At 48.0% G+C, this 19,579-nt stretch overlaps 1 protein-coding gene across 1 annotated transcript in view; it reads left to right on the forward strand.

The window, feature by feature from the left end:
• LOC129828455 (metal transporter CNNM4-like) overlaps nucleotides 1–16,585 on the forward strand; it is a 50,397-nt gene extending 33,812 nt beyond the window's left edge. Inside the window, exon 10 of the mRNA XM_055889493.1 lies at nucleotides 12,221–16,585. Coding sequence (XP_055745468.1) covers nucleotides 12,221–12,330 — 110 coding nt within the window. The 3' untranslated portion in view covers nucleotides 12,331–16,585. The remainder of the gene's footprint in view (nucleotides 1–12,220) is intronic.
• The last annotated feature ends 2,994 nt before the right edge of the window (nucleotides 16,586–19,579 follow it).

The raw sequence follows: 19,579 nt of genomic DNA on the forward strand, positions 1-19,579 counted from the left end.
CTATCAGCAGACAGAGCTCTGTGATGTGGAGCTACTGTTCTCCATCATTCTATCAGCAGACAGAGCTCTGACTGATGTGGAGCTACTGTTCTCCATCATTCTATCAGCAGACATCTCTCTGACTGATGTGGAGCTACTCCATCATTCTATCAGCAGACAGAGCTCTGACTGATGTGGAACTACTCCATCATTCTATCAGCAGACAGAGCTCTGACTTATGTGGAGCTACTCCATCATTCTATCAGCAGACAGCTCTCTGACTGATGGTGAGCTACTGTTCTCCATCATTCTATCAGCAGACAGCACTCTGACTTATGTGGAGCTACTGTTCTCCATCATTCTATCAGCAGACAGAGCTCTGTGATGTGGAGCTACTGTTCTCCATCATTCTATCAGCAGACAGAGCTCCGTGATGTGGAGCTACTGTTCTCCATCATTCTATCAGCAGACAGAGCTCTGACTGATGTGGAGCTACTGTTATCCGTCATTCTATCAGCAGACATCTCTCTGACTGATGTGGAGCTACTGTTCTCCATCATTCTATCAGCAGACAGAGCTCTGACTGATGTGGAGCTACTTTTCTCCATCATTCTATCAGCAGACAGAGCTCTGACTGATGTGGAGCTATTGTTCTCCATCATTCTATCAGCAGACAGAGATCTGTGATGTGGAGCTACTGTTCTCCATCATTCTATCAGCAGACAGCGCTCTGACTGATGTGCAGCTACTCTTCTCCATCATTCTATCAGCAGACAGAGCTCTGTGATGTGGAGCTACTGTTCTCCATCATTCTATCAGCAGACAGAGCTCTGTGATGTGGAGCTACTGTTCTCCATCATTCTTTCAGCAGACAGAGCTCTGACTGATGTGGAGCTACTGTTCTCCATCATTCTATCAGCAGACATCTCTCAGACTGATGTGGAGCTACTCCATCATTGTATCAGCAGACAGAGCTCTGACTGATGTGGAGCTACTCCATCATTCTATCAGCAGACAGAGCTCTGACTGATGTGGAGCTACTCCATCATTCTATCAGCAGACAGCTCTCTGACTGACGGTGAGCTACTGTTCTCCATCATTCTATCAGCAGACAGCACTCTGACTTATGTGGAGCTACTGTTCTCCATCATTCTATCAGCAGACAGAGCTCTGTGATGTGGAGCTACTGTTCTCCATCATTCTATCAGCAGACAGAGCTCCGTGATGTGGAGCTACTGTTCTCCATCATTCTATCAGCAGACAGCTCTCTGACTGACGGTGAGCTACTGTTCTCCATCATTCTATCAGCAGACAGAGCTCTGTGATGTGGAGCTACTGTTCTCCATCATTCTATCAGCAGACAGAGCTCCGTGATGTGGAGCTACTGTTATCCGTCATTCTATCAGCAGACATCTCTCTGACTGATGTGGAGCTACTGTTCTCCATCATTCTATCAGCAGACAGAGCTCTGACTGATGTGGAGCTACTTTTCTCCATCATTCTATCAGCAGACAGAGCTCTGACTGATGTGGAGCTACTGTTCTCCATCATTCTATCAGCAGACAGAGCTCTGTGATGTGGAGCTACTGTTCTCCATCATTCTATCAGCAGACAGAGCTCTGTGATGTGGAGCTACTCCATCATTCTATCAGCAGACAGAGCTCTGTGATGTGGAGCTACTGTTCTCCATCATTCTATCAGCAGACAGAGCTCTGTGATGTGGAGCTACTGTTCTCCATCATTCTATCAGCAGACAGAGCTCTGTGATGTGGAGCTACTGTTCTCCATCATTCTATCAGCAGACAGAGCTCCGTGATGTGGAGCTACTGTTATCCGTCATTCTATCAGCAGACATCTCTCTGACTGATGTGGAGCTACTGTTCTCCATCATTCTATCAGCAGACAGAGCTCTGACTGATGTGGAGCTACTTTTCTCCATCATTCTATCAGCAGACAGAGCTCTGACTGATGTGGAGCTACTGTTCTCCATCATTCTATCAGCAGACAGAGCTCTGTGATGTGGAGCTACTCCATCATTCTATCAGCAGACAGAGCTCTGTGATGTGGAGCTACTGTTCTCCATCATTCTATCAGCAGACAGAGCTCTGTGATGTGGAGCTACTGTTCTCCATCATCCTATCAGCAGACAGAGCTCTGTGATGTGGAGCTACTCCATCATTCTATCAGCAGACAGAGCTCTGTGATGTGGAGCTACTCCATCATTCTATCAGCAGACAGAGCTCTGTGATGTGGAGCTACTCCATCACTCTATCAGCAGACAGAGCTCTGACTGATGTGGAGCTACTTTCCTCCATCGTTCTATCAGCAGACAGAGCTATGTGATGTGGAGCTACTCCATCACTCTATCAGCAGACAGATCTCTGACTGATGTGGAGCTACTGTTCTCCATCATTCTATCAGCAGACAGAGCTCTGACTGATGTGGAGCTACTGTTCTCCATCATTCTATCAGCAGACAGAGCTCTGTGATGTGGAGCTACTGTTCTCCATCATTCTATCAGCAGACAGAGCTCTGATGTGGAGCTACTGTTCTCCATCATTCTATCAGCAGACAGAGCTCTGACTAATGTGGAGCTACTGTTCTCCATCATTCTATCAGCAGACAGAGCTCTGTGATGTGGAGCTACTCCATCATTCTATCAGCAGACAGAGCTCTGTGATGTGGAGCTACTCCATCATTCTATCAGCAGACAGAGCTCTGTGATGTGGAGCTACTCCATCACTCTATCAGCAGACAGAGCTCTGACTGATGTGGAGCTACTTTCCTCCATCGTTCTATCAGCAGACAGAGCTCTGTGATGTGGAGCTACTCCATCACTCTTTCAGCAGACAGATCTCTGACTGATGTGGAGCTACTGTTCTCCGTCATTCTATCAGCAGACATCTCTCTGACTGATGTGGAGCTACTCCATCATTCTATCAGCAGACAGAGCTCTGTGATGTGGAGCTACTGTTCTCCATCATTCTATCAGCAGACATCTCTCTGACTGATGTGGAGCTACTGTTCTCCATCATTCTATCAGCAGACAGAGCTCTGACTGATGTGGAGCTACTTTTCTCCATCATTCTATCAGCAGACAGAGCTCTGACTGATGTGGAGCTACTGTTCTCCATCATTCTATCAGCAGACAGAGCTCTAACTGATGTGGAGCTACTCCATCATTCTATCAGCAGACAGAGCTCTGACTGATGTGGAGCTACTCCATCATTCTATCAGCAGACAGAGCTCTGTGATGTGGAGCTACTCCATCATTCTATCAGCAGACAGAGCTCTGTGATGTGGAGCTACTTTTCTCCATCATTCTATCAGCAGACAGAGCTCTGTGATGTGGAGCTACTGTTCTCCATCATTCTATCAGCAGACAGAGCTCTGTGATGTGGAGCTACTGTTCTCCATCATTCTATCAGCAGACAGAGCTCTGACTGATGTGGAGCTACTGTTCTCCATCATTCTATCAGCAGACAGAGCTCTGTGATGTGGAGCTACTGTTCTCCATCATTCTATCAGCAGACAGAGCTCTGATGTGGAGCTACTGTTCTCCATCATTCTATCAGCAGACAGAGCTCTGACTAATGTGGAGCTACTGTTCTCCATCATTCTATCAGCAGACAGAGCTCTGTGATGTGGAGCTACTCCATCATTCTATCAGCAGACAGAGCTCTGTGATGTGGAGCTACTCCATCATTCTATCAGCAGACAGAGCTCTGTGATGTGGAGCTACTCCATCACTCTATCAGCAGACAGAGCTCTGACTGATGTGGAGCTACTTTCCTCCATCGTTCTATCAGCAGACAGAGCTCTGTGATGTGGAGCTACTCCATCACTCTATCAGCAGACAGATCTCTGACTGATGTGGAGCTACTGTTCTCCGTCATTCTATCAGCAGACATCTCTCTGACTGATGTGGAGCTACTCCATCATTCTATCAGCAGACAGAGCTCTGTCATGTGGAGCTACTGTTCTCCATCATTCTATCAGCAGACAGCGCTCTGACTGATGTGCAGCTACTCTTCTCCATCATTCTATCAGCAAACAGAGCTCTGTGATGTGGAGCTACTGTTCTCCATCATTCTATCAGCAGACAGAGCTCTGTGATGTGGAGCTACTGTTCTCCATCATTCTTTCAGCAGACAGAGCTCTGACTGATGTGGAGCTACTGTTCTCCATCATTCTCTCAGCAGACATCTCTCTGACTGATGTGGAGCTACTCCATCATTCTATCAGCAGACAGAGCTCTGACTGATGTGGAACTACTCCATCATTCTATCAGCAGACAGAGCTCTGACTTATGTGGAGCTACTCCATCATTCTATCAGCAGACAGCTCTCTGACTGATGGTGAGCTACTGTTCTCCATCATTCTATCAGCAGACAGCACTCTGACTTATGTGGAGCTACTGTTCTCCATCATTCTATCAGCAGACAGAGCTCTGTGATGTGGAGCTACTGTTCTCCATCATTCTATCAGCAGACAGAGCTCCGTGATGTGGAGCTACTGTTCTCCATCATTCTATCAGCAGACAGAGCTCTGACTGATGTGGAGCTACTGTTATCCGTCATTCTATCAGCAGACATCTCTCTGACTGATGTGGAGCTACTGTTCTCCATCATTCTATCAGCAGACAGAGCTCTGACTGATGTGGAGCTACTTTTCTCCATCATTCTATCAGCAGACAGAGCTCTGACTGATGTGGAGCTATTGTTCTCCATCATTCTATCAGCAGACAGAGATCTGTGATGTGGAGCTACTGTTCTCCATCATTCTATCAGCAGACAGCGCTTTGACTGATGTGCAGCTACTCTTCTCCATCATTCTATCAGCAGACAGAGCTCTGTGATGTGGAGCTACTGTTCTCCATCATTCTATCAGCAGACAGAGCTCTGTGATGTGGAGCTACTGTTCTCCATCATTCTTTCAGCAGACAGAGCTCTGACTGATGTGGAGCTACTGTTCTCCATCATTCTATCAGCAGACATCTCTCAGACTGATGTGGAGCTACTCCATCATTGTATCAGCAGACAGAGCTCTGACTGATGTGGAGCTACTCCATCATTCTATCAGCAGACAGAGCTCTGACTGATGTGGAGCTACTCCATCATTCTATCAGCAGACAGCTCTCTGACTGACGGTGAGCTACTGTTCTCCATCATTCTATCAGCAGACAGCACTCTGACTTATGTGGAGCTACTGTTCTCCATCATTCTATCAGCAGACAGAGCTCTGTGATGTGGAGCTACTGTTCTCCATCATTCTATCAGCAGACAGCTCTCTGACTGACGGTGAGCTACTGTTCTCCATCATTCTATCAGCAGACAGCACTCTGACTTATGTGGAGCTACTGTTCTCCATCATTCTATCAGCAGACAGAGCTCTGTGATGTGGAGCTACTGTTCTCCATCATTCTATCAGCAGACAGAGCTCCGTGATGTGGAGCTACTGTTATCCGTCATTCTATCAGCAGACATCTCTCTGACTGATGTGGAACTACTGTTCTCCATCATTCTATCAGCAGACAGAGCTCTGACTGATGTGGAGCTACTTTTCTCCATCATTCTATCAGCAGACAGAGCTCTGACTGATGTGGAGCTACTGTTCTCCATCATTCTATCAGCAGACAGAGCTCTGTGATGTGGAACTACTCCATCATTCTATCAGCAGACAGAGCTCTGTGATGTGGAGCTACTGTTCTCCATCATTCTATCAGCAGACAGAGCTCTGTGATGTGGAGCTACTGTTCTCCATCATCCTATCAGCAGACAGAGCTCTGTGATGTGGAGCTACTGTTCTCCATCATTCTATCAGCAGACAGAGCTCTGACTGATGTGGAGCTACTGTTCTCCTTCATTCTATCAGCAGACAGAGCTCTGTGATGTGGAACTACTCCATCATTCTATCAGCAGACAGAGCTCTGTGATGTGGAGCTACTGTTCTCCATCATTCTATCAGCAGACAGAGCTCTGATGTGGAGCTACTGTTCTCCATCATTCTATCAGCAGACAGAGCTCTGACTAATGTGGAGCTACTGTTCTCCATCATTCTATCAGCAGACAGAGCTCTGTGATGTGGAGCTACTCCATCATTCTATCAGCAGACAGAGCTCTGTGATGTGGAGCTACTCCATCATTCTATCAGCAGACAGAGCTCTGTGATGTGGAGCTACTCCATCACTCTATCAGCAGACAGAGCTCTGACTGATGTGGAGCTACTTTCCTCCATCGTTCTATCAGCAGACAGAGCTCTGTGATGTGGAGCTACTCCATCACTCTATCAGCAGACAGATCTCTGACTGATGTGGAGCTACTGTTCTCCATCATTCTATCAGCAGACAGAGCTCTGACTGATGTGGAGCTACTGTTCTCCATCATTCTATCAGCAGACAGAGCTCTGTGATGTGGAGCTACTGTTCTCCATCATTCTATCAGCAGACAGAGCTCTGATGTGGAGCTACTGTTCTCCATCATTCTATCAGCAGACAGAGCTCTGACTAATGTGGAGCTACTGTTCTCCATCATTCTATCAGCAGACAGGGCTCTGTGATGTGGAGCTACTCCATCATTCTATCAGCAGACAGAGCTCTGTGATGTGGAGCTACTCCATCATTCTATCAGCAGACAGAGCTCTGTGATGTGGAGCTACTCCATCACTCTATCAGCAGACAGAGCTCTGACTGATGTGGAGCTACTTTCCTCCATCGTTCTATCAGCAGACAGAGCTCTGTGATGTGGAGCTACTCCATCACTCTATCAGCAGACAGATCTCTGACTGATGTGGAGCTACTGTTCTCCGTCATTCTATCAGCAGACATCTCTCTGACTGATGTGGAGCTACTCCATCATTCTATCAGCAGACAGAGCTCTGTGATGTGGAGCTACTGTTCTCCATCATTCTATCAGCAGACAGCGCTCTGACTGATGTGCAGCTACTGTTCTCCATCATTCTATCAGCAGACAGAGCTCTGTGATGTGGAGCTACTGTTCTCCATCATTCTTTCAGCAGACAGAGCTCTGACTGATGTGGAGCTACTGTTCTCCATCATTCTATTAGCAGACAGAGCTATGTGATGTGGAGCTACTGTTCTCCATCATTCTATCAGCAGACAGAGCTCTGACTGATGTGGAGCTACTGTTCTCCATCATTCTATCAGCAGACAGAGCTCTGACTGATGTGGAGCTACTGTTCTCCATCATTCTATCAGCAGACAGAGCTCTGTGATGTGGAGCTACTGTTCTCCATCATTCTATAAGCAGACAGAGCTCTGTGATGTGGAGCTACTTTTCTCCATCATTCTATCAGCAGACAGAGCTCTGTGATGTGGAGCTACTGTTCTCCATCATTCTATCAGCAGACAGAGCTCTGATGTGGAGCTACTGTTCTCCATCATTCTATCAGCAGACAGAGCTCTGTGATGTGGAGCTACTGTTCTCCATCATTCTATCAGCAGACAGAGCTCTGACTGATGTGGAGCTACTGTTCTCCATCATTCTATCAGCAGACAGAGCTCTGTGATGTGGAGCTACTCCATCATTCTATCAGCAGACAGAGCTCTGTGATGTGGAGTTACTGTTCTCCATCATTCTATCAGCAGACAGAGCTCTGACTGATGTGGAGCTACTGTTCTCCATAATTCTATCAGCAAACAGAGCTCTGTGATGTGGAGCTACTCCATCATTCTATCAGCAGACAGAGCTCTGACTGATGTGGAGCTACTTTTCTCCATCGTTCTATCAGCAGACAGAGCTCTGACTAATGTGGAGCTACTGTTCTCCATCATTCTATCAGCAGACAGAGCTCTGTGATGTGGAGCTACTGTTCTCCATCATTCTATCAGCAGACAGAGCTCTAACTGACGTGGAGCTACTGTTCTCCATCATTCTATCAGCAGACAGATCTCTGACTGATGTGGAGCAACTGTTCTCCGTTATTCTATCAGCAGACATCTCTCTGACTGATCTGGAGCTACTCCATCATTCTATCAGCAGACAGCGCTCTGACTGATGTGGAGCTACTGTTCTCCATCATTCTATCAGCAGACTGCGCACTGACTGATGTGCAGCTACTCTTCTCCATCATTCTATCAGCAGACAGAGCTCTGTTATGTGGAGCTACTGTTCTCCATCATTCTATCAGCAGACAGAGCTCTGTGATGTGGAGCTACTGTTCTCCATCATTCTATCAGCAGACAGAGCTCTGACTGATGTGGAGCTACTGTTCTCCATCATTCTATCAGCAGACAGCGCTCTGACTGATGTGGAGCTACTCCATCATTCTATCAGCAGACAGAGCTCTGACTGATGTGGAGCTACTCCATCATTCTATCAGCAGACAGAGCTCTGTGATGTGGAGCTACTGTTCTCCATCATTCTATCAGCAGACAGAGCTCTGTGATGTGGAGCTACTGTTCTCCATCATTCTATCAGCAGACAGAGCTCTGACTGATGTGGAGCTACTGTTCTCCATCATTCTATCAGCAGACAGAGCTCTGTGATGTGGAGCTACTGTTCTCCATCATTCTATCAGCAGACAGAGCTCTGTGATGTGGAGCTACTGTTCTCCATCATTCTATCAGCAGACAGAGCTCTGTGATGTGGAGCTACTGTTCTCCATCATTCTATCAGCAGACAGAGCTCTGACTGATGTGGAGCTACTGTTCTCCATCATTCTATCAGCAGACAGAGCTCTGTGATGTGGAGCTACTCCATCATTCTATCAGCAGACAGAGCTCTGTGATGTGGAGCTACTGTTCTCCATCATTCTATCAGCAGACAGAGCTCTGACTGATGTGGAGCTACTGTTCTCCATAATTCTATCAGCAGACAGAGCTCTGTGATGTGGAGCTACTGTTCTCCATCATTCTATCAGCAGACAGAGCTCTGTGATGTGGAGCTACTGTTCTCCATCATTCTATCAGCAGACAGAGCTCTGTGATGTGGAGCTACTCTTCTCCATCATTCTATCAGCAGACAGAGCTCTGTGATGTGGAGCTACTGTTCTCCATCATTCTATCAGCAGACAGAGCTCTGTGATGTGGAGTTACTGTTCTCCATCATTCTATCAGCAGACAGAGCTCTGACTGATGTGGAGCTACTGTTCTCCATCATTCTATCAGCAAACAGAGCTCTGTGATGTGGAGCTACTCCATCATTCTATCAGCAGACAGAGCTCTGACTGATGTGGACCTACTGTTCTCCATCATTCTATCAGCAGACAGAGCTCTGACTGATGTGGAGCTACTCCATCATTCTATCAGCAGACAGAGCTCTGTGATGTGGAGCTACTGTTCTCCTGTACTTTTCAATGTGGCCAGCTTAGTTTTCTGCTAAAATACCAGATTAACTTCAAGAAAAACATCAGGAAATGTAGCTGGCTACATTCTTTCTATGATAAACATTAGACATAGGATGGTCATGCATCGTTTCTGCAAAAAAATACCTTGCATTTCATTAAGCTGATTTACCTGTGTGGCAGCCAGCCAAATAGCATTGCATTTCTTTTGTCATCTGATGAAAATTAAGCTGTTTTCTGCCAAATGTGTTGCACTAATATATTTTCTGTGAAGGAGAACTAGTTGCACATCCCTGATCACTCTATTGAAGCAAAAAAAAACACTTGACTTTCAATATAAAACGCGACCCCTCTCAATACACAGCTGGACTCACCTGGTCCCGCTTTCGCCCATTGTGCTACTTACAAACAAACACCAAACACGTGACTGGCTCAACTGTTCTGGGGATCTACGGTACGGTAAGCTGGTGAAATGAAGAAAGCGATCTGCTTCATCTCCTAGGGTTTTGCACAAGTTGACTCCAGGTGTTTACTTAGTCCTCACAAGTCTAGTGAAGTTTGAAAAATTCTTCCATGGAAATATAGCCTAGAGCAGTGCCAAGGCCATGGTTTGCATAATTAATGGTATTTATTTATAGTCTTGTAGATTGTAGCAGATTTTGTAATGGGCTGTATTCATACACTTCTCATTTCTCTACTCTCTCTATGCTCCATCTCTCCACCTCTCTCTCCTCTACTCTACTCTCCACCTCTCTCTCTCTCCTCTACTCTCCACCTCTCTCTCTCTCTCCTCTACTCTCCACCTCTCTCTCTCTCTCTCTCTCTCTCTCTCCTCTACTCTCTCTCTCTCTCTCTCTCTCCTCTACTCTCCACCTCTCTCTCTCTCTCCTCTACTCTCCACCTCTCTCTCTCTCCTCTACTCTCCACCTCTCTCTCTCTCTCCTCTACTCTCCACCTCTCTCTCTCTCTCCTCTACTCTCCACCTCTCTCTCTCTCTCCTCTACTCTCCACCTCTCTCTCTCTCTCCTCTACTCTCCACCTCTCTCCTCTACTCTACACCTCTCTCTCTCTCTCCTCTACTCTCCACCTCTCTCTCTCTCCTCTACTCTCCACCTCTCTCTCTCTCTCCTCTACTCTCCACCTCTCTCTCTCTCTCTCTCTCTCTCTCTCTCCTCTACTCTCTCTCTCTCTCTCTCTCTCTACTCTCTCTCTCTCTCTCTCTCTCTCCTCTACTCTCCACCTCTCTCTCTCTCTCTCCTCTACTCTCCACCTCTCTCTCTCTCTCCTCTACTCTCCACCTCTCTTTCTCTCTCCTCTACTCTCCACCTCTCTCTCTCTCCTCTACTCTCCACCTCTCTCTCTCTCTCCTCTACTCTCCACCTCTCTCCTCTACTCTACACCTCTCTCTCTCTCTCCTCTACTCTCCACCTCTCTCTCTCTCTCTCTCCTCTACACCTCTCTCTCTCTCTCCTCTACTCTACATCTCTCTCTCTCCTCTACTCTCCACCTCTCTCTCTCTCTCCACTACTCTCCACCTCTCTCTCTCTCTCTCCTCTACACCTCTCTCTCTCTCTCCTCTACTCTACATCTCTCTCTCTCCTCTACTCTCCACCTCTCTCTCTCTCCTCTACTCTCCACCTCTCTCTCTCTCCTCTACTCTCCACCTCTCTCTCTCTCCTCTACTCTCCACCTCTCTCTCTCCTCTACTCTCCACCTCTCTCTCTCTCCTCTACTCTCCACCTCTCTCTCTCTCTCTCCTCTCCACCTCTCTCTCTCTCTCCTCTACTCTACACCTCTCTCTCTCTCCTCTACACCTCTCTCTCTACACCCCTCTCTCTCTCTCTCTCCTCTACTCTCCACCTCTCTCTCTCTCTCATCTACTCTCCACCTCTCTCTCTCTCTCCTCTACTCTACACCTCTCTCTCTCTCTCCTCTACTCTACACCTCTCTCTCTCTCTCCTCTACTCTACACCTCTCTCTCTCTCTCCTCTACTCTACACCTCTCTCTCTCTCTCCTCTACTCTACACCTCTCTCTCTCTCTCCTCTACTCTACACCTCTCTCTCTCTCCTCTACTCTACACCTCTCTCTCTCTCCTCTACTCTACACCTCTCTCTCTCTCCTCTACACCTCTCTCTCTCTCTCCTCTACTCTCCACCTCTCTCTCTCTCCTCTACACCTCTCTCGCACCATACATATGAGATGAGTAAAGAAAAAATATGAAAACATTATTAAAGTGACTAGTGTTCCATTATTAAGTGGCCAGTGATTTCAAATCTATTTATATGGGGCAGCAGCCTCTAAGGTGCAGGGTTATGTAATCGGGTGGAAGCTGCCTAGTGATAGTTATTTAACAGTCTGATGGCCTTTAGATATAAGCTGTTTTCCAGTCTCTTGGTCCCAGCTTTGATGCACCTGTACTGACTTTGACTTCTGGAAGATAGAGGGGTGAACAGGCAGTGGCTCGGGTGGTTGTTGTCCTTGATAATCTTTTTGGTCTTCCTGTGACATCGAGTGCTGTAGGTGTCCTGGAGGGCAGGTGGTTTTCCCCCGGTGATACGTTGAGTAGACAGCACCACCCTCTGGAGGGCCTTGCGCTTGCGGGGGTTGCCGTACCAGGCGGTGATATAGCCCGACAGGATGCTCTCAATTGTGCATCTGTAAAAGTTTGAGGGTTTTAGGTGCCAGACTATAGTGACAGCAGGCGTATCATAGCAACAGAACTTTGTGTTTTATCTTTCGCTGCGTCACACACTTTCCTCCAGAGAGTCTGGCATGTATTGTTTAAGAACAAACGAGCTCATGGGTCTCTGAATGAGAGATTTGTTTTTAAGATTTGTGTAATTATTAAATCAAAGATTATATTCTAAATTGTAAATATAAGAATATCAAAATATTAAGTGTCATGTGCAGAGATTGACACTGTCCTACCCTTCCAGATAACAAGAGGAGTTCCTTGATGGGAGAAGAAGGTGGAGGAATGCATGGAGCAGTCATCGTCGACCACCTAGCACAAAGCCAGAGAGAAGAGACAACAGGGAAGATCTAGCACAGATAATGAACTGTCTCGCTCTCTCTCTCTTTTCCCTTCCTCCCCATCTTCTACCTACTGGGTACTGGGGTAGAAGTTTAGTTGTGACCACACTGTAGTATTGAGACATCCAGAAGCTCAAGCCCTTTTTCTGAACTGTCCACTCCCCAGACCCAACCCCCTAACCCAGTATACCCTCTGTCCACTACCCAGACCCAACCCCCCCTATCCCTGGATAACCTCTGTCCACTCCCCAGACCCAACCACCCTATCCCAGTATTCCCTCTGTCCACTCCCCAGACCCAACACCCCCTATCCCAGTGTACCCTCTGTCCACTCCCCAGACCCAACCACCCTATCCCAGTATACCCTCTGTCCACTCCCCAGACCCAACCCCCCCTATCCCAGTATACCCTCTGTCCACTCCCCAGACCCAACCCCCCTAACCCTGGATAACCTCTGTCCACTCCCCAGACCCAACCCCCCCTATCCTTGTATAACCTCTGTCCACTCCCCAGACCCAACCCCCCCTATCCTTGTATAACCTCTGTCCACTACCCAGACCCAACCCCCCCTATCCCAGTATACCCTCTGTCCACTACCCAGACCCAACCCCCCCTATCCCAGTATAACCTCTGTCCACTCCCCAGACCCAACCCCCTATCCCAGTATAACCTCTGTCCACTCCCCAGACCCAACCCCCCCTATCCTTGTATAACCTCTGTCCACTACCCAGACCCAACCCCCCCTATCCCAGTATACCCTCTGTCCACTCCCCAGACCCAACCCCCCTAACCCTGGATAACCTCTGTCCACTCCCCAGACCCAACCCCCCCTATCCTTGTATAACCTCTGTCCACTACCCAGACCCAACCCCCTATCCCTGTATAACCTCTGTCCACTCCCCAGACCCAACCCCCCCTATCCCAGTATAACCTCTGTCCACTCCCCAGACCCAACCACCCTATCCCAGTATACCCTCTGTCCACTCCCCAGACCCAAGCCCCCTATCCCAGTATACCCTCTGTCCACTCCCCAGACCCAACCCCCTAACCCTGTATGCCCTCTGTCCACTCCCCAGACCCAACCCCCTATCCCTGTATAACCTCTGTCCACTCCCCAGACCCAACCCCCCCTATATGTCCACTCCCCAGACCCAACCCCCTATCCCAGTATACCCTCTGTCCACTCCCCAGACCCAACCCCCCCTATCCCAGTATACCCTCTGTCCACTCCCCAGACCCAACCCCCCCTATCCCAGTATACCCTCTGTCCACTCCCCAGACCCAACCCCCCTAACCCTGGATAACCTCTGTCCACTCCCCAGACCCAACCCCCCCTATCCTTGTATAACCTCTGTCCACTACCCAGACCCAACCCCCCCTATCCCAGTATACCCTCTGTCCACTCCCCAGACCCAACCCCCCTAACCCTGGATAACCTCTGTCCACTCCCCAGACCCAACCCCCCCCTATCCTTGTATAACCTCTGTCCACTACCCAGACCCAACCCCCCCTATCCCAGTATACCCTCTGTCCACTCCCCAGACCCAACCCCCCTAACCCTGGATAACCTCTGTCCACTCCCCAGACCCAACCCCCCCTATCCTTGTATAACCTCTGTCCACTACCCAGACCCAACCCCCTATCCCTGTATAACCTCTGTCCACTCCCCAGACCCAACCCCCCCTATCCCAGTATAACCTCTGTCCACTCCCCAGACCCAACCACCCTATCCCAGTATACCCTCTGTCCACTCCCCAGACCCAACCCCCCCTATCCCAGTATACCCTCTGTCCACTCCCCAGACCCAACCCCCTAACCCTGTATGCCCTCTGTCCACTCCCCAGACCCAACCCCCTATCCCTGTATAACCTCTGTCCACTCCCCAGACCCAACCCCCCCTATCTGTCCACTCCCCAGACCCAACCCCCTAACCCTGGATAACCTCTGTCCACTACCCAGACCCAACCCCCCCTATCCCAGTATACCCTCTGTCCACTCCCCAGACCCAACCCCCCCTATCCCAGTATACCCTCTGTCCACTCCCCAGACCCAACCCCCCCTATCCCAGTATACCCTCTGTCCACTCCCCAGACCCAACCCCCTAACCCTGTATGCCCTCTGTCCACTCCCCAGACCCAACCCCCTATCCCTGTATAACCTCTGTCCACTCCCCAGACCCAACCCCCCCTATCTGTCCACTCCCCAGACCCAACCCCCTAACCCTGGATAACCTCTGTCCACTACCCAGACCCAACCCCCCCTATCCCAGTATAACCTCTGTCCACTACCCAGACCCAACCCCCTATCCCTGTATAACCTCTGTCCACTCCCCAGACCCAACCCCCCCTATCCCAGTATAACCTCTGTCCACTCCCCAGACCCAACCACCCTATCCCAGTATACCCTCTGTCCACTCCCCAGACCCAACCCCCTAACCCTGTATGCCCTCTGTCCACTCCCCAGACCCAACCCCCTATCCCTGTATAACCTCTGTCCACTCCCCAGACCCAACCCCCCCTATCTGTCCACTCCCCAGACCCAACCCCCTAACCCTGGATAACCTCTGTCCACTACCCAGACCCAACCCCCCCTATCCCAGTATACCCTCTGTCCACTCCCCAGACCCAACCCCCCTATCCCAGTATACCCTCTGTCCACTACCCAGACCCAACCCCCCCTATCCCAGTATAACCTCTGTCCACTACCCAGACCCAACCCCCTATCCCTCTCCTTTGAGTTTTCTGGGTAACAGACTACTGAAACATTATGACTTGAATGAATTTATGTTCTTTACTGTATATTTCTGTTGAGTTACCTTTCATCCACCCATCTCTACAGGGGAAGAAGAAGAAGAAACTACATGAAGAGGGAAATAGCAAGTCTAGACCTGAGCCATCTTAGAAATATCTTTATTTGTCAACCAAGAAGACAAAAATGTCTGTCTTCTGCCATCAGACAGTTCCTTAAGTGCTTTCAGCACAGGGACCTGTCCTTATCATAGAATACCTCTATCAGTCAACCAACGATGGCTGGTAGGAGTCCTGCCATGTGAATGCCATCCTCACTGCCAGTGTTCTGACCACACAAAGGGAAGAAAGACACACCAGCCATAAGAACAAGCACAATGTCTACAACCACAGGGACTTTATACTGATTCAAAGGAGCAGTCTGTCATTTCTTTGTCACATGTGGCCACTGGAAGAAATGCACGAACAGTCAAGTCTCAGGCAATGCATGCACGCGCACAGACACGCGCACGCACACACACCCAGTCCTACCGGATCTATACTTTTTACCAGATGTTAAACTGCAGATTGCAGCTTTAATACAGATGTATAATAAGTGTAGCTGAGCTCCAACAAACCTGCCTCCTTAAACAAGGGATATGCAATATTTACAATCCACAAAACGTACGGCACTACATTTTACCTACATTTGCAAAGGTATTTTACTATGATTAGATATATTGATGATGATTGATATTCATTAATGAGCAGATTTGATTTACAATATGGTGGTTATTTGGTTTTATGTGTAATGAATAGGCTGTTTTAACCAGCATGCTTCTGGATGATAGAGAAACTCCCTTTTGCCATATCATCATAACACACACAATATGTTCCTGCATGGTTTAAACCAGAGGCATTTCCACAACAAGTGTCATCTGTACAGTATGTCATCTCCATATCACCATTACTTAGTTCCAGGGAATGCATTTTAAAATGGTTACCATAGTCACAACTGTTACCAACTACTGCAATGTCACATCCTATGGAACTGTGTCATTACAGTAGTAAAAGCCTATCTGTCTGTGTAGATCCCCATGTCAAAGTGAAGTGTTACTCCCACAAGCATGAATTACTGCAGATGCCAACACAACAGGTTCATGGGAAATTTCACCATTTTACAGAGGACGATGCGTGTTTCCAATGACATCATCAATCAATTAGTAGACAATTAGTAGACATTTAGTAGACAATGCCAACTCATAATTGGTTAAAATAACACAATGCACACTGATGATGTCATTGGAAACACTTATCTTCCTCTATCCTTTTTACTACATAACACAGAAATGTGCCATATTTTATATACTGTATGATGATGGTGAATCTTTTTGAAATTTCCCTTGAACTAATCTCTGTCATGTGACCTATCCAGGGACGCACAAGGGCATAGGAACACAGGGGGTTGAGGGTTTAGCTTCTGGGCTGAGAGGATGCAGATACAGGGTGCTGGAGGTGGGGGCTAGGGAGCTGGGGGCTACGGGGCTGGAGCTGGGGGCTAGGGGGCTGGAGCTGGGGGCTGGAGCTGGGGGCTACGGGGCTGGAGCTGGGGGCTAGGGGGCTGGAGCTGGGGGCTGGGGGGCTGGAGGTGGGGGCTAGGGAGCTGGGGGCTGGGGGCTACGGGGCTGGAGCTGGGGGCTAGGGGGCTGGAGCTGGGGGCTGGGGGGCTGGAGCTGGGGGCTAGGGGTGGGGGCTGGGGGGCTGGGGGCTAGGGGGCTGGAGCTGGGGGCTGGGGGGTTGGAGCTGGGGGCTAGGGGGCTGGAGCTGGGGGCTAGGGGGCTGGAGCTGGGGGCTAGGGGGCTGGAGCTGGGGGCTAGGGGGCTGGGTTTGTACAGGAGCACATGGACTGGGTGTATGGAGTGCACTGCTTACTGCTTTCCCTGTAGAATATTAGCCCATATTCCCTTAGTTCTGCTAGAACTATCTGCATGCACGAAGCAGAGAGCTTGGCGTACAGTGATGTTTCCCCTAGACACTAATCAAAGGTCAGTTCTAGCGTTTTATCCCCAAATAGTAAGGTTCCTAACTATTGTGTATTAGGAAGCTGATGCTAGATCTGTGCCTACAGTGCCTTGCAAAAGTATTCATCCCCCTTGGCGTTTTTCCTATTTTGTTGCATTACAACCTGTAATTTAAATGGGTTTTATTTTGATTTCATGTAATGGACAAACACAAAATAGTCCAAATTGGTGAAGTGAAATAAAAATAATATCTTGCTATACATTTTTTTTTTTTAAACGGAAAAGTGGTGTGTGCATATGTATTCACCCCCTTTGCTATGAAGCCCCTAAATAAGATCTGGTGCAAACAATTACCTTCAGAAGTCACATAATTAGTTAAATAAAGTCCACCTGTGGGCAATCTAAGTGTCACATGATCTGTCACATGATCTCAGTATATATACACCAGTTCTGAAAGACCCCAGAGTCTGCAACACCACTAAGCAAGCAGAACCATGAAGACTAAGGAGCTCTCCAAACAGGTCAGGGACAAAGTTGTGGAGAAGTACAGAACAGGGTTGGGTTATAAAAAAAGATCAGAAACTTTGAACATCCCATTAAATCCATTATTTAAAAAATTGAAAGAATATGGCACCACAACAAACCTGCCAAGAGAGGGCCACCCACCAAAACTCAAGGACCAGGCAAAGAGGGCATTAATCAGAGGCAACAAAGAGACCAAAGATAACCCTGAAGGAGCTGCAAAGCTCCACAGCGGAGATTGGAGTATCTGTCCATAGGACCACTTTAAGCCGTACACTCCACAGAGCTGGGCTTTATGGAAGAGTGGCCAGAAAAAAAGCCATTGCTGAAAGAAAAAATAAGCAAACATGTTTGGTGTTCACCAAAAGGCATGTGGGAGACTCCCAAAAGATATGGAAGAAGGTACTCTGGTCAGATAAGACTAAAATTGAGCTTTTTGGCAATCAAGGAAAACGCTACGTCTGGCGCAAATCCAACACCTCTCATCACCCCGAGAAAACCATCCCCACAGTGAAGCATGGTGGTGGCAGCATCATGCTTTGGGGATGTTTTTCCATCAGCTGGGACTGGGAAACTGGTCAAAATTAAAGGAATGATGGATGGCGCTAAATACAGGGAAATTCTTGAGGGAAACCTGTTTCAGTCTTCTAGAGATTTGAGACTGGGACGGAGGTTCACCTTCCAGCAGGACAATGACCCTAAGCATACTGCTTAAGCAACACTCGAGTGGTTTAAGGGGAAACATTTAAATGTCTTGGAAGGGCCTAGTCAAAGCCCAGACCTCAATCCAATTGAAAATCTGTGGTATGACTTAAAGATTGCAGTACACCAGCAGAACCCATCCAACTTGAAGGAGCTGGAGCAGTTTTGCCTTGAAGAATGGGCAAAAATCCCAGTGGCTAGATGTGCCAAGCTTACAGAGATATACCCCAAGAGACTTGCAGCTGTAATTGCTGCCAAAGGTGGCTCTACAAAGCATTGACTTTGGGGGGATGAATAGTTATGCACGCTCAAGTTTTCTGTTTTCTTGTTTTATTTCTTTTTTGTTTCACAATATTTTGCATCTTCAAAGTGGTAGACATGTTGTATAAATCAAATTATATAAACCCCCCAAAAATAAATTAATTCCAGGTTGTAAGGCAACAAAATAGGAAAAATGCCAAGGAGGGTGAATACTATCACAAGCCACTGTATTTAAGGACAACTCCTACCTTGTGCTAGGGACTCAGCTTGATGCAGAGAGGAGCAGGCCTCAGACCTGGGCTTATGAAAAGCCAGGCTGAATTGGATGTGTAGTTGTGGAGTCTATACAAATCTGATAAGCATGAGAGAAAAATACCTGTCTAATATAAGCTGACAGCTGCAGAGTACAGTCAGGATATCAGGACAATGTAACATTTTCCAGGCCAGACAGACACCCCTGTAAAGTCAAACAGGCTCAGATGAGAGGAATGGATGTTGTTTGATAGGAATGTATGCCAATGTACACAGGGGTTTGGAGTTAGAGATGTATAGAGAGAGGAAGAGGTTTTACAGTGCCCTTACTTTAATATATAGGTCGTCCGACAATGGGCTCTGTCCTATTCATCTGTAGCGATAATAAGTCCCTAAAACCTGCCTGGGTCCATCACTATTCACTACTGGTTAGCTGCTATTAGACTGAGCTTAGAATGAGCTGCTCTGTATTGTGCAATACTGACAGATGACTGATTTACAGACAGCATATACAGAGGGCGAGTGGGAGGGAAGTAGAAAGGGAGTGAAAGAGGGAGGAAAGGAGACAGAAATGAAGAGAGATCCTGCGTCACAGCGCTGCACTGCAGGGAAGGTGGGAGGAGATGTGACGCACTCTGACTTCAAGCCACTGCTTTCCTTGACGCACACAAACACGGGGGTGATCTATGGGGAGACTCAGTGGCACGGATATAGTGGCATTGATTTACTTTGCCTGTAAGGACTCACTGAACCGCTTTGCCCCTCCCACACACATCCT

Source organism: Salvelinus fontinalis, chromosome 30, assembly GCF_029448725.1.
Source record: "Salvelinus fontinalis isolate EN_2023a chromosome 30, ASM2944872v1, whole genome shotgun sequence".
In the NCBI taxonomy this organism is placed as follows: Eukaryota; Metazoa; Chordata; class Actinopteri; order Salmoniformes; family Salmonidae; genus Salvelinus; species Salvelinus fontinalis.